This window comes from Quercus robur, chromosome 4 (genome assembly GCF_932294415.1).
Source record: "Quercus robur chromosome 4, dhQueRobu3.1, whole genome shotgun sequence".
NCBI classification, from domain to species: domain Eukaryota; kingdom Viridiplantae; phylum Streptophyta; class Magnoliopsida; order Fagales; family Fagaceae; genus Quercus; species Quercus robur.
Window position 1 is genome coordinate 53,048,184 of NC_065537.1, and position 11,820 is coordinate 53,060,003.

The following is an 11,820-nucleotide window of genomic DNA, read 5'->3' on the forward strand; positions in this document are numbered from 1 at the left end:
GTAAGGTACACACACACACACACACATATATATATATTGAATACTCTAAAGCATGGGCTTTACGATGGAGATAGGGTTGGAAAACAATTGGAATATATATATTTAATAGTATTTAAAAATTATGGTAAAAATGTAAAAATAATAAGGGTAATGACATGACTGCTGATGTGGCATAATTGAAGCGTAGCAACATTAAATACTACGTTTTAGCTTTTAGATATATAATAATATATATAATAGGTATTTCAACCACATGGAACAATTATTACCATGCATACAAATAAAAATTGTGTAGTTGTGGTCAATAAGCATGGGCTTTATGATGGAGATAGGGTTGGAAAACAATTGGAATATATATTTAATAGTATTTAAAAATTATGGTAAAAATGTAGAAATAAGAAAGATAATGACATGACTATTGATGTGGCTTAACTGGAACATAGCAACATTAAATGCTACATTTTAGTTTTTAGATAAATATAGATATATATATATATATATATATAGATTGATTTTTTGACCACACGGAGCAGTTATTACCATGCATACAAATAAAAATTGTGTAGTTGTGGTTAATAAGCTAGTAAAGCACATTATCACATTATAGTAGTATCTTAAATGGACAAAGTGACCCTTAAATTCCAGGCCCCATTGGCACACTAGTCATTGGAATCCATGACTCCCCCTGGATAAAATTACTAATTGTAAAAGGACTAGCTTCGTGAGGATTTTTAAGCACATGAAAACCAAGCCATTGCACCCTCCCTTTAGTAGAGGCACCAACACCTGTGTTCATATACTCCCCATAGAATAGTGTAGAAAGTGCAAAGTCTCCTAGCCATTCTATCCACCCCTTTGGATCAATTAGACCATCTAGGTCTGTTTTCATATACACAGTCCTAGAATATCTTTTCCATGGCCTACCTAAGTAAGTTCTAAATGAATTTTTGACACCAACAAAATCAGGTGCTGGTTTAACCCGTGAACCTTGAATTGAAATTCCTGAATTTTCATTTGGATCAGCTGGCCTCCTGACAAAGATGTCACAGTTTTGGAAGACAACTGCGGCATCACCGAATATGAAATCGATTGTGCCATATATGTGACAATCGCGATAAAATTGCCTTAGGGAGTGCACTAAAAGAGTGTCTTGGTACCCTTTGAAGCTGCATCGATAGAACACAGCATGGTCTGACATCACCCTTAGGGCCACTGCTTGCTGCTTTTGGGGACCTGCTGTGTTCTCAATTGCAGGGGCGGCATGATGTATTTGGGAGCCTAAGGCAAAAATTGATTATCTTATTTTAGATGCAAAATTTCTACTAATTAATATGAACTACGTAGAATTTTTTCTTTTTTTTAGAAATTTTATAAATAGAAAAAGTTTGACAAAATTTTTCATACTTGTGATAGATTGATAGTGATAAGTAAAAAAGCAGTGTTAGTGGTAGACTTAGATGAGAACTAGTAAAAGTTTGCAAACTCAACTCTTATTATTATTATTATTATTATTTTTTTAGAAGTGCAACATTCACAATATTTTTTACAACAAATCCTAGGTTTTAAGTTGCTTTTTGTTTTCTATTTGAAAATATCACTATAATTATTTTTTTTGTCATCAATAACAACCTACTACTTAATATTAGTTGTAAAAGTGTTGTGAAAAATATTGTGAACATTGCATTTTTCTCTCTCTTTTATTTGTTTTTTATCTGGTAAAAAAATATTATTTTATTTATTGATTATAAATAACCCTATTGGTTAAAATTTAGGGGCCTTTTTTTTTACTTGGGGCCTTAAGTGACCGCATTTTTTGCTCTATCATTCAGCCGGCACTGCTCAAATGTCATGTCCCTTGCCCAGAAACCATCCCCCCATACACCTGTTCAATGCAAATATGATTTGGTAGAACACAAAATTGTTATAATATTCAGATATAAGTGACATGATAAGTTGAAAAATGATGGGTGAATAAATCATTATCGGGAACCTATTGGCTAAATGAAAATAGTTATACTGTAAATATATATTACTTATATTGTTTCATTGAAGGTAAGTAGTGTTACATCAACAACATATTAACTCATTCTCAAAAAAAGAAAAAAAAAACATATTAACTAAAAGAGATTAAATTCTATATTCTCAAAAAAAAAAAAAACATATTAACTAAATGAGATTAAATTCTATAAGGATATGGTGTAAAATGCCACATCATCATATTACATATCAAAGAATAAGTACAACCACAGTCAATCAATTCTAATATATATTTGAAAATCAAACTTTTTTTTTTTTTTTGAGAAAGATTTGAAAATCAAACTTAACTGTGAGTTTTATTGAGATGTTATTATGTGAGGCAGGATTATGTATTGAATTTTAAGTAAAAAAACTGATGTGACAATCTTTTATTGGATGCTGTAAAACATGAGTTTTATACCAAATCCTTACCAAGTTTGGACTCTAAATAAATTACTAATAACTTTTTTTGTTTTGGATTTATAAGCTATTGCATAAATCTATTGCTTATATGATAAAATGTATAATATCCATAACATTAATAAAATTTTCTCATAATTTCTTTTTGAAAGAAAATTTTCCTTTACTATGCTATTAATTGATGTTTAATATTATTCATTTTTCTTTTTAATTTGGTATTACATTTCCAAAAATGAAATATTACATAGTCAACATTATTTAATATTTTTCAGTTATTATTCTCACCGGATTTATATCTTAACTTTTTTTTTTTTTTTTTTGGAGCATTGCATCCAATTTTAGCATTAGAGAAATGTTCTTGGTACTGTTTAAGGCAAAATTTATCCTCACCCTAGTCCTTCGTATCAGCATAAAAACATTTATAAATATTAAAAGTGTGTTTGGATACCGCTTATTACTGAAAACTAAAAACTGAAAATACTGTAACAAAATAAATTTTAAATATGTGAATAGTGCTGCAGAACCCAGTTTTGAAGTTATTTTTGCTTAAAAAGGTACTTGCGTGTCCCGTGAATAGTGCACAGAACCCACTGAAAAACGTGAGATGCAGCTAAAAAGTGCTATTTAGCACTATCCAAACATACACTAACTAGCTAAGGGCTTGTTTGGTAAGAGATTTCTAGTAATGTTATTTAAGTGTTGTGAAAATACATATATGTGAAAAAGTATTGTGAAAATACATGTATATGAAAAAGTATTGTGAAAATACGTGCTCTATTGTTTAAACAACGAAAAATGTTATTCAAACAACATTACCAAACATGTCCTAAATGATATTTTCTTTTATCATTCTTACCAAATGTAGCTGAGTTAAAAGTGGTAAAACCATCTGGGACATTTCGGTTGCTAGTGACAATTGTTTTGTCCATGCCATCACCTACCAACATGACATTCTTCATGTTCCTTTCAATTTCCACATTCTCATTGTAAACTCCAGATTTCACATAGATTATCACTCTTTGGGATCGAATGCGACTCATTCTGGAAAGAGCAGCAACTGCATCGTTGATTGTTCTGTGAGTGCCAGACCCATCTTTTGCCACTATGAAATTGGCCTTTGAAGTTGCTGGATTCCATGATAATAAATTGCCCCCATTTTGGTCCATTTTTTGTCCATTTGGCTTTCCTAGAAAAACAAAATTGAAAGAATATTTAAGTTCAATCTTACAAAAACCTTATTCAGAAAGAAAGAGAAACAAAGTTGGTATTTTGTTTTTGTGCACGTGCCCATACCATAATTTTTTGGGTTTATGACCTGCCCAATGGGCTGTGCAGATGGACTGGTCTCCATGTCTGTTTTTCATGTATGGGTTTTTCTTCTAAATGATGCAGATGGCTCCAGCCCATCTGTAGTCCCCCTTTTTTTTTTTTTCATAAAAAGAATACTGGGCTAGTGGTTGTATATGTGGTAAATGAATCAGGTAAGTTTGAGGCTAGAGACTAAGGGAGTGTTTGATACATGTACTTAAAAATTGAAAATATGTGTTTGAAAATATGTGTGAAAATACAAGTAGATGAAAAAATGTGTAATATTGTTTATAAATTGAAAACATGTGTTTGAGTAGGTGTACTAAACGCCCCATAATAATCAGAATTTTAATGGGCTAGTAAATGATTTAATATTTAAAACAAAAGAAAGAAAAGAAAACAAATGAATTAATTGATTAAAAAAAATTACAGTGGCAATACCACAAAAAAAAAAAAAAAAAAACCATTAAGGAAGAATAGAATATCAAGAAGAATAGAATATCAAGAAGTCAAAATATTAATATTACTAAGAGACTTGTAGTCCAGCATCATAGTTTATTTGTTTTTATTTTTTTAATTTTTTTAATTATTTTTTTATATAAAAGAAAAAGATAAATTAGGGTTCAAATCCCTCTCCCATACTTATAAGTAATAATTGGATTAAAAAAAATACCATTAATATTTGTGTGAAATGCTTAATCGCGCGCTATGTAAGTTTAGATAGGATGGAGACATTTGAACTATTAATCTTCGTTTCATGAGACGTGATCCGCCAACAGTTATAATATCCTAAGTTTTTCTTTTGAAATTTTATTCAGAATTAGTTCAGATTCACATTGAGTTTATCATTTTTCATATCCACCCCAATAACCCAAGTTACTCATTTTTTTTGGCCATTAGGTTACTCGTATTTAATAATGATACTTCCAAGTGCAACATGTAATCGGAAAGAACAATGTTTTTTTTTTTTTTGGAAAACTGGAAAGAACAATGTTAAATGTATTACAAATTTTCTTATATAAAATTTACCAACATATGCATAATGAATGTGATTAATAGACTTTAACATCGTAATAAATAAACATTTGAATTGTTTTTGACAATTAAAGACACGAGTTGTTAAGTCTTACATGGTAAAATATATCATATCCCTAATGTCACTCAATGTTAATCATGATTTTTCAACCCTTCAATTTAAAATATTACATGCCACAAGGTGAGACAAACGGAGCAACTATATATAGTTATATACCACTTACCCTTTGTCTTGCCCAAACTCTTCCCATGCAAAGCAAGAGTTTCACTCAATAGCATGGTCAAATTTTTTACCACTTCATGAGCCTCAGCAAAACCCTTCTCACCCAACCCATCCAAGCAACTCCTATGGTTCGCCAAAACACCACTTAGCCACGTACGAGCATCATCATGTGTGTAACTCTCATCGGAGAATAACCGAGCAAGCCGGGACTCACTCTCATCGTAGAGCTTAGCACAGTCACTAAGAGACATACCAACATGATTATTCCAATCTTGGCTAGATTTATGTAATGCCACAAAGGCTTGGACCCAATTTCTAGCTTGCAAAACTTGGGTATGAGCCATTTGTACCACCTCCAACTCTTGGAGGCAAGAGATAGTGGTAACCGTGGCTAAGAGGAGAAGAAAGGTAGTGACACAAATAGACATATTTTTTGTTCTATGAAGAGTGATAAAAATGCATGGGCTTAGTTTGAGCTGTCTTAGTTATAGATAGGTGAGTGAAGCATGAAAACACATGGATCATTTTTGCATACAAGTGTCATGAGTAAGGGTGATAGACTGAGTATGTGGAGGTCCCTTGAAAGCATGAAACTATGGATAAGCGGTGCTATGTAGCAACAAAAAAAAGGGATGATCTAATAAAATCGAATAATGTTCAAATTTCTTCTTATTATTTTCGAACTTTCTCTTAATAAAATAAGAAGACTGGATCTTTGATCCAATAGAACAATTTCTAAATCATATTTCTATTGTAAATACTACGCTATTGAACCAAAAAAACTCTACGCTAGTAGTCTTTGAACCAAAATGAAATACACCCCTTATACACAAGAGGTACATACAGGGTGGATTAGTCATATTTACCTAACAAAATGATTTAGGCCTACATAATGACTTTTACCTTTATAGAATTCATTTCATTGTTGCTATGTAATCATGCAATTTTTGAAATTCATAGGTTCATAATTTCATATATCATTGTCTAAGAGCTTATATTTTATTGCTATGTACTCTTATACAATAGATATATTGAGTACATGCTATACCTCTTCTTTCAAAGTTTGAAATAGTTCAACAACAAATAATAGTTACCGTGACATGGTTTTTTCATTGACTTATAGTGGTACATTGTTTTTCATTTTCAATGATATATAACTAGCTAGTACGTAGTTAGAGTTGATTTTTGGATTAAAAAAATATGGATAAACGTATTAGAGATGCACTAAATTTTCAAAGTATATATTCGTTAAAAAAAAAAAGAATTGTTAAATAATATTTTGATCACATGTCAAATGTGTAAACAATATGTATTAAACTATGAGATGAGAAGCTAAAAAAGAAAAAAAAGAATTGTTAAATAATATTTTGGTCACATGTCACATGTGCAAACAATATGTAATAAACTATAAGATGAGAAGCTAAAGTACGTTAAGAATATTGTATTCCCGTGTGGTCTGCCTAGCTCTTATGGGAGAGAATCTAAGTTCAACTTCTCTTCTCTCACCCTCTTTAATGTGTGGAAAAAAAAGGACAAAAAAGAGGGTTTTCAATCAATATTCAGAACCTACTTTCATTTAAAACCTCTCTTGGAGTCATGGAAAAACAATGATACCAATGGCAGTAGAAGTATGTATAGTTGGGTGATTATTAAGAAACAACGTGTTTAGGAAAGAGTAAGCTCAGGGTGATTTGGCAATAGGTTGTAGCTTGTGTACGTGTTTGGTTTCCATCACTAAAATTACATTGCAATGAATAAATTTTGGCTTTGCCGTTCGGTTCCTTGTTTTGGATGTGAAGCTGTGAACAGCAATATCGACTGCCAAAAGAGTACAGAGACAAACTATAAAACAGTGACGAAATTACAAAATATAACACCTTATTATTGGTTATATTAAGTAATGTGTTATGAAATCAATTAAACACTCTTTTATTTATAGGTTAGTTTATATCTTTTCCAAGAGGTGGAAGTTTTCTTCACTATGAAATCAATTAAAGACTTATTATTAACCCAAATTTTTTTTTAAAAAAAAGTAGCTGCTTTTCTTTTTCTTTTGCTCTCTCTTTGTCACTATCTCTTTAATTAGAATTTTTTTTAATAAGTCAATCCTTTCTTAGTTGTAATAAGCATCTCATTTCACAATTTACATTGATAGAAAGTATTGAAAATAATATGGCCTGCTTAATTGTTTAACATTTTTTTTACCCCTCTCTCTCTCTCTCAATGCTTTTTTCTCTCCTATTCCCTTCTAATTTGGGTATGGTAGCACAAGTGGTTTGGAGCCGAGTGGTTTGGGTGTGAGGTGTGATTTGGTGTTATGCGGTTTTTATTTGCTTGATTTTAGATTTAAAGTTTAAACGTGTGTTGGCTAGTCCCATATTTGACCGAACCCACCAATCAAACCTAAGATCTAGAGATTATTGGACAACCGTGGGAGTCCTTTCCAATAACATTTCATTTGTGCTCTTTCCAATGAAATCACATTTGCACAATTTCCGCGTCATTTAATCGTGGTTTAATTGAGATATATAATCATTATCAAGGTTTATGACACTTTACTTAAAAATGGTTAAGTTTTTGGCCAATTTTCAATATTTTCCCTATATTTTGGTCATTTTGAGTCTAATCTAGGCCTATGTGTAGTCGGTCGGATTTTTGGTTATTCTTTGTCAAATTTTGGTCAACCATAGTCAAACTTGATCAAATTCGGTAAAAGTATTTTGTAAGATGTGTTCAAGTGAGATAAGAGAGATTTTGGTGGTCTTGTGATTTTTTCGAGTTCGTTTGACTGTTGTTCAAGCCTGATCAAGCTTGGTTAAAGAGGATAATTTGCTAATTTTGGCTCTTGAGTCTTGATTCAAGAAACTGGTTGATCCAACATTCGATTAGGACAAATTAACTTAATCAATATATATATCCTTATATTTCCCTTGACCTCAACGTAAACAAATATACATAAGTTTTGAGATTTACTAGGCTCAAAATTTGGGAGTTTTGCATGCAAATATGGGCCATAAAAAATACAATGTCAACAAGATGCATAATGATCATGTAAATTAGGTAGTTAATATATAGGAAAAAATAAAAATGTGTGTCTTGTAATTTTTTTTTTTTTTGAGAAACGTGTGTCTTGTAATTAGTTCATAAGTTTTTCTCACACGTGATAATGAAACATAGGAAACTTAGGTTTTCTTTGTCAATAGCTAGATTAATTAGGGTTTTATGATGTTAGCCATATATTATAGTTATTAAAGTATAATCGTGCACCATATAAGAGAGTAATTATTAGGTATTCTTAGAGTACGATAATGTGATGCTCTCTCCTTTCATATTCATGGCTGATTCTATTAATTATATTTATGATGGAGTTTATCATAAATATGAGAAGAGATAGCACTATATCACCATATTCCAGGAATACCTAAAACTTTTCCCATTGGACTAGTTTCATTTCACATTTAACTTTTTCATGTAAATTAATGAATTTTCTACATAAAACAATAGCATTTCAGCATATAATCATAAATTATTCACATATAATAATATAAAATTAACAAATGCATCATTTAAGATAGATTCATTCAATTTTCTCACCGGAAATAATAATATGATTACATGAAACATTAATGAGTTCTTTTGCATAAAATAATAAAAATAAAGTATAAAATCAAGGATTGGTTACATAAATTAATAAAAACGAGTTTTAAAATTGGATTGTTCTCACATGGAAATTTAAATCACAATTAATTGAATTGAGTTCACAGGATCATGCATCATTTTAGCAATTAACATATTTCTTTTCCCACATGCATGTTCATACATATTGTAGGGGCACGATTTTAGTTAACCCAGTCCTGGACGGTCAGGCCCTGGCCCAAAAAGTCCCACACAATGAATCTTGTAGAGTATGGGTTGAAGAATTTGGTTCCAGTTGGCTTAGACGGTTCGTTGCATGTCCTTAGTGGATGTAGAAACATGAATGAGGAAAATGGATGTGAATGTGGAAGTTTTATTCATGGCTATGCATTCATACAGTGAATCCTGGTTCTCCTCCCCTCTCTCCTTCCTTTTTTCGTCCCCCCTCTATTGAAGGACTCTTACATATTATATAGGCCCTCTTTTATCATCTGGGCCTTACACTTATTGATCATCCAAACCCCCATTTAAGCACCTGTCCCATCAGACACCCTTACCAGTTCTTTGTGAGTTGCAGTGACCAAGGTAGCACTGTTCAGGGGTCTTCTCTCCATTAATGCGGCTAGGAGAGTAGTTGTGGTGCATTTAATGTGGTGGTGACAGTCTTTGCTGGGATATTTTGAGTCTTCTTTCTTTTTACGTGCTTGGAGTGAGGGCTACAGTAACCGGGATGCATCATTGACCTGGACTTTGGAATGTCCGAGGAGGAATTACTCCTCGGAAGTGATTTCTTCGCCACAGTGGGCCTGAGCAAGGATTTTTGGGCCGTGACGTCTCCTCGGACAGAATGGTCCTCGGACGGGCTCAAGGCCCAGCCAACTTGTTATTCTGGGTCGGTTCCCACAATAGCCCCTCAAAACTCCGGTTTTGATCTCCTTCCGAGGCGAAAAGCGAGGTTTTGACATTTATAAAGGAGGGAACTGATGAAATCTTGGTCCGCGCATGTGGGCGGTTACTTCTGACGCGCCACAATTTACGAGGCGCGGCCATTTACTCCAAGCAGCTTTATGTCTCCTTCATCCAACGGCGAGATCCAGATCCAACGGCCAGCATTGTTCCTTGAATTTTTGAGCGGAAGGGGTTTTTTCTCTCTCCTTCCTGCTATATAAAGCGCCAAAGAGGCGCATTCTTTCTTTTTTATCTGCACATCAGAAGTTCAGAGAGCTCCAGAGAACTCCAGTGCCCAGAAGTCCACGAGCACCTCCGTTCTTCATATCTCCATAATCGTTTCCGCAAGCGTCCTTCCTAGAGGAGATTCTCGATCACCTCATCGGTCATTTGTGAAGATATCCGTAAGTTCCGTTTGTTTCGTCGCTTCTAATTTCTCCTCGGTCTTTATTTCCATTCCTCCAGTTCATCTTAGATGGGTAGATTCAAAGACTTAGTAGACACTTTGGCTGCCATGGAGGCTTTTAGGGCAAAATACCATATCCCGCAGGGGGTGGTTCTGCGGTACTGTCCCCCAGAAGGAGTACTGTTAGATAGAGATGTGGGTGAAGTGGTCATTCCCATGATTGCCTTTATACAAGGGGGAATGACACTTCCCATGCGTAGGATTACCCGGGACTACTTGTTCCACCATAGGTTGACACCACACCAGTGCGCTCCAAACATGTTCAGGGTATTAGGCTGCATAGATGTCTTGAATGAGCAAATGGGTCTGGGTTTGACCTGGCATGATGTGGTACACATGTACGAGTGCCACTACGTCGAGAAGGGAGGGTATTACCTTAAATCTCGATCCGAGGTGGTTAGGCTAATCTCCTGTCTCCCCATATCCAATAAGACCATGAAGGATGACTTCCTCATTACCTCAGGAGAATGGAGCGATGGTTTTCATTGTCCAACTCGGGTAGGAATTCCAGGTGCGGCGCATTTAGGCCCAATCCTTTAGGGAAGGGGCTTAGCTCCTCGGATTTACTCTTTTTTTTGCTTGTCATAAATTTTGTAGTTTAATTCTAATTTCCTTCTCGGCTGTATTGCAGATAGAGCTTTGGTTGCTCCCAGGCTGAGCCACGTGAACGTTCCGGCCCTAAATTATCTTCTAAGGTCAGAAATCTACGTCACCAAGGACGGGCAGCTACATGCGTGTCATTTGGTTTTGGGCTATCGACCACTAATCCATGCTTTCCAAGCCATTGGCCATGCCATCAGAGCTGGTAGCCCCCGGTTGGCTAGAATTGACGTGTCCAAGCCTAAGTTTCTGGTCCGAGAAGATCTTAAGCCAGTCGTGCTACTTGGTGTTCGGGATCCTCCACCGGTTGTGCAACTGTCTCCAGACGACCTTGAAGCCGCCGTGCCAGCTGAAGGAGAGGCCGAATCATCTCGTCTTTCCCTTGAGGAGGAAATAGACGAGTATTATTTTGAAGAGGAGGTTGACAAAGCCCCCGTAGTTGAGCTCTCGGACCTTGAAGGAGAGCAGGATCGAAACTCCGTGGTTGGCGCGCCAATCATTATAACTTGCTCGGACGACTCTTCAGACGAGGAAGTAGGCAATATGGCTGGCAAGGGAAAATCTTTACCAGAACTGATGTCCAGCCGAGGAAAGGGTCAGTCTTCGAAGGCGCCTGCTAAGTCACAAGCCCAGGACCCTCCCCCAACTGCCCCTCAGGTTCCTTCCGACCCTGGCCTCAAGGTTAACCCGAACCTAAAAAAGAAAAGGCCGGTTGACGTTCCTGAGGAAGGTGGAGTGGCCCCCCGCTCGGCCAAGCCGCAGAAAGCCACTCGGGGACAGAGGAGTAAAAGGGCTAACTCCGCGGAGAGCCGGGATGAGGAGAATCGGGCTGAGGTGCACGTTTATCCATGCGCATGGAGTCCGAAGATGGAGCTAGACGGGGTCGCTATCCCCTACACTGCCTCGGTTCGAGAGTACAACAGGGGTAGAGCGGGTTACATAGCTGAGGCCCTGGAGCAGCCAGTGCTCCTTCCTCGGGATATGGAGGCCTACAGGCGATTCTCCCATCTTGAGCTTTTTCTGTCCCTTAAGAGGGACCTTGCGATGGTAGGTCATTCTTGCACCCTTTTATTAAGCCATTAACATTGTTGCATTCTATCCTAATTTCGGTTTTGTTTTGTTGGCAGATCACCCAACAGGTGTTTGTGGTTGAGGAGTTCTGCCGCAA

The 11,820-nt window shown here is 35.5% G+C and overlaps 1 protein-coding gene across 1 annotated transcript; it reads right to left on the reverse strand.

Moving 5' to 3' along the window:
• Positions 1 to 634: 634 nt before the first annotated feature.
• On the reverse strand, positions 635 to 5,430 carry LOC126722174 (probable pectinesterase/pectinesterase inhibitor 36). The gene is made up of 4 exons (XM_050425323.1): positions 5,004 to 5,430; positions 3,293 to 3,622; positions 1,844 to 1,882; positions 635 to 1,248 (listed from the first exon to the last, which is right to left on the reverse strand). The coding sequence occupies exons 1-4, from the start codon at positions 5,428 to 5,430 to the stop codon at positions 635 to 637; spliced, it is 1,410 nt and encodes a 469-aa protein (XP_050281280.1).
• Positions 5,431 to 11,820: the final 6,390 nt, after the last annotated feature.

Excerpts from the sequence above, each read along its gene's own strand:
- LOC126722174 (XM_050425323.1), bottom strand. The coding sequence starts at position 5,430 with ATGTCTATTTGTGTCACTACCTTTCTTCTCCTCTTAGCCACGGTTACC. Across the intron at positions 1,883-3,292 it reads TTTTAACTCAGCTACATTTG|GTGTATGGGGGGATGGTTTC; the intron begins GTAAGAATGATA and ends TGCATTGAACAG. Across the intron at positions 1,249-1,843 it reads CTGGGCAAGGGACATGACAT|TTGAGAACACAGCAGGTCCC; the intron begins TTGAGCAGTGCC and ends CCGCCCCTGCAA.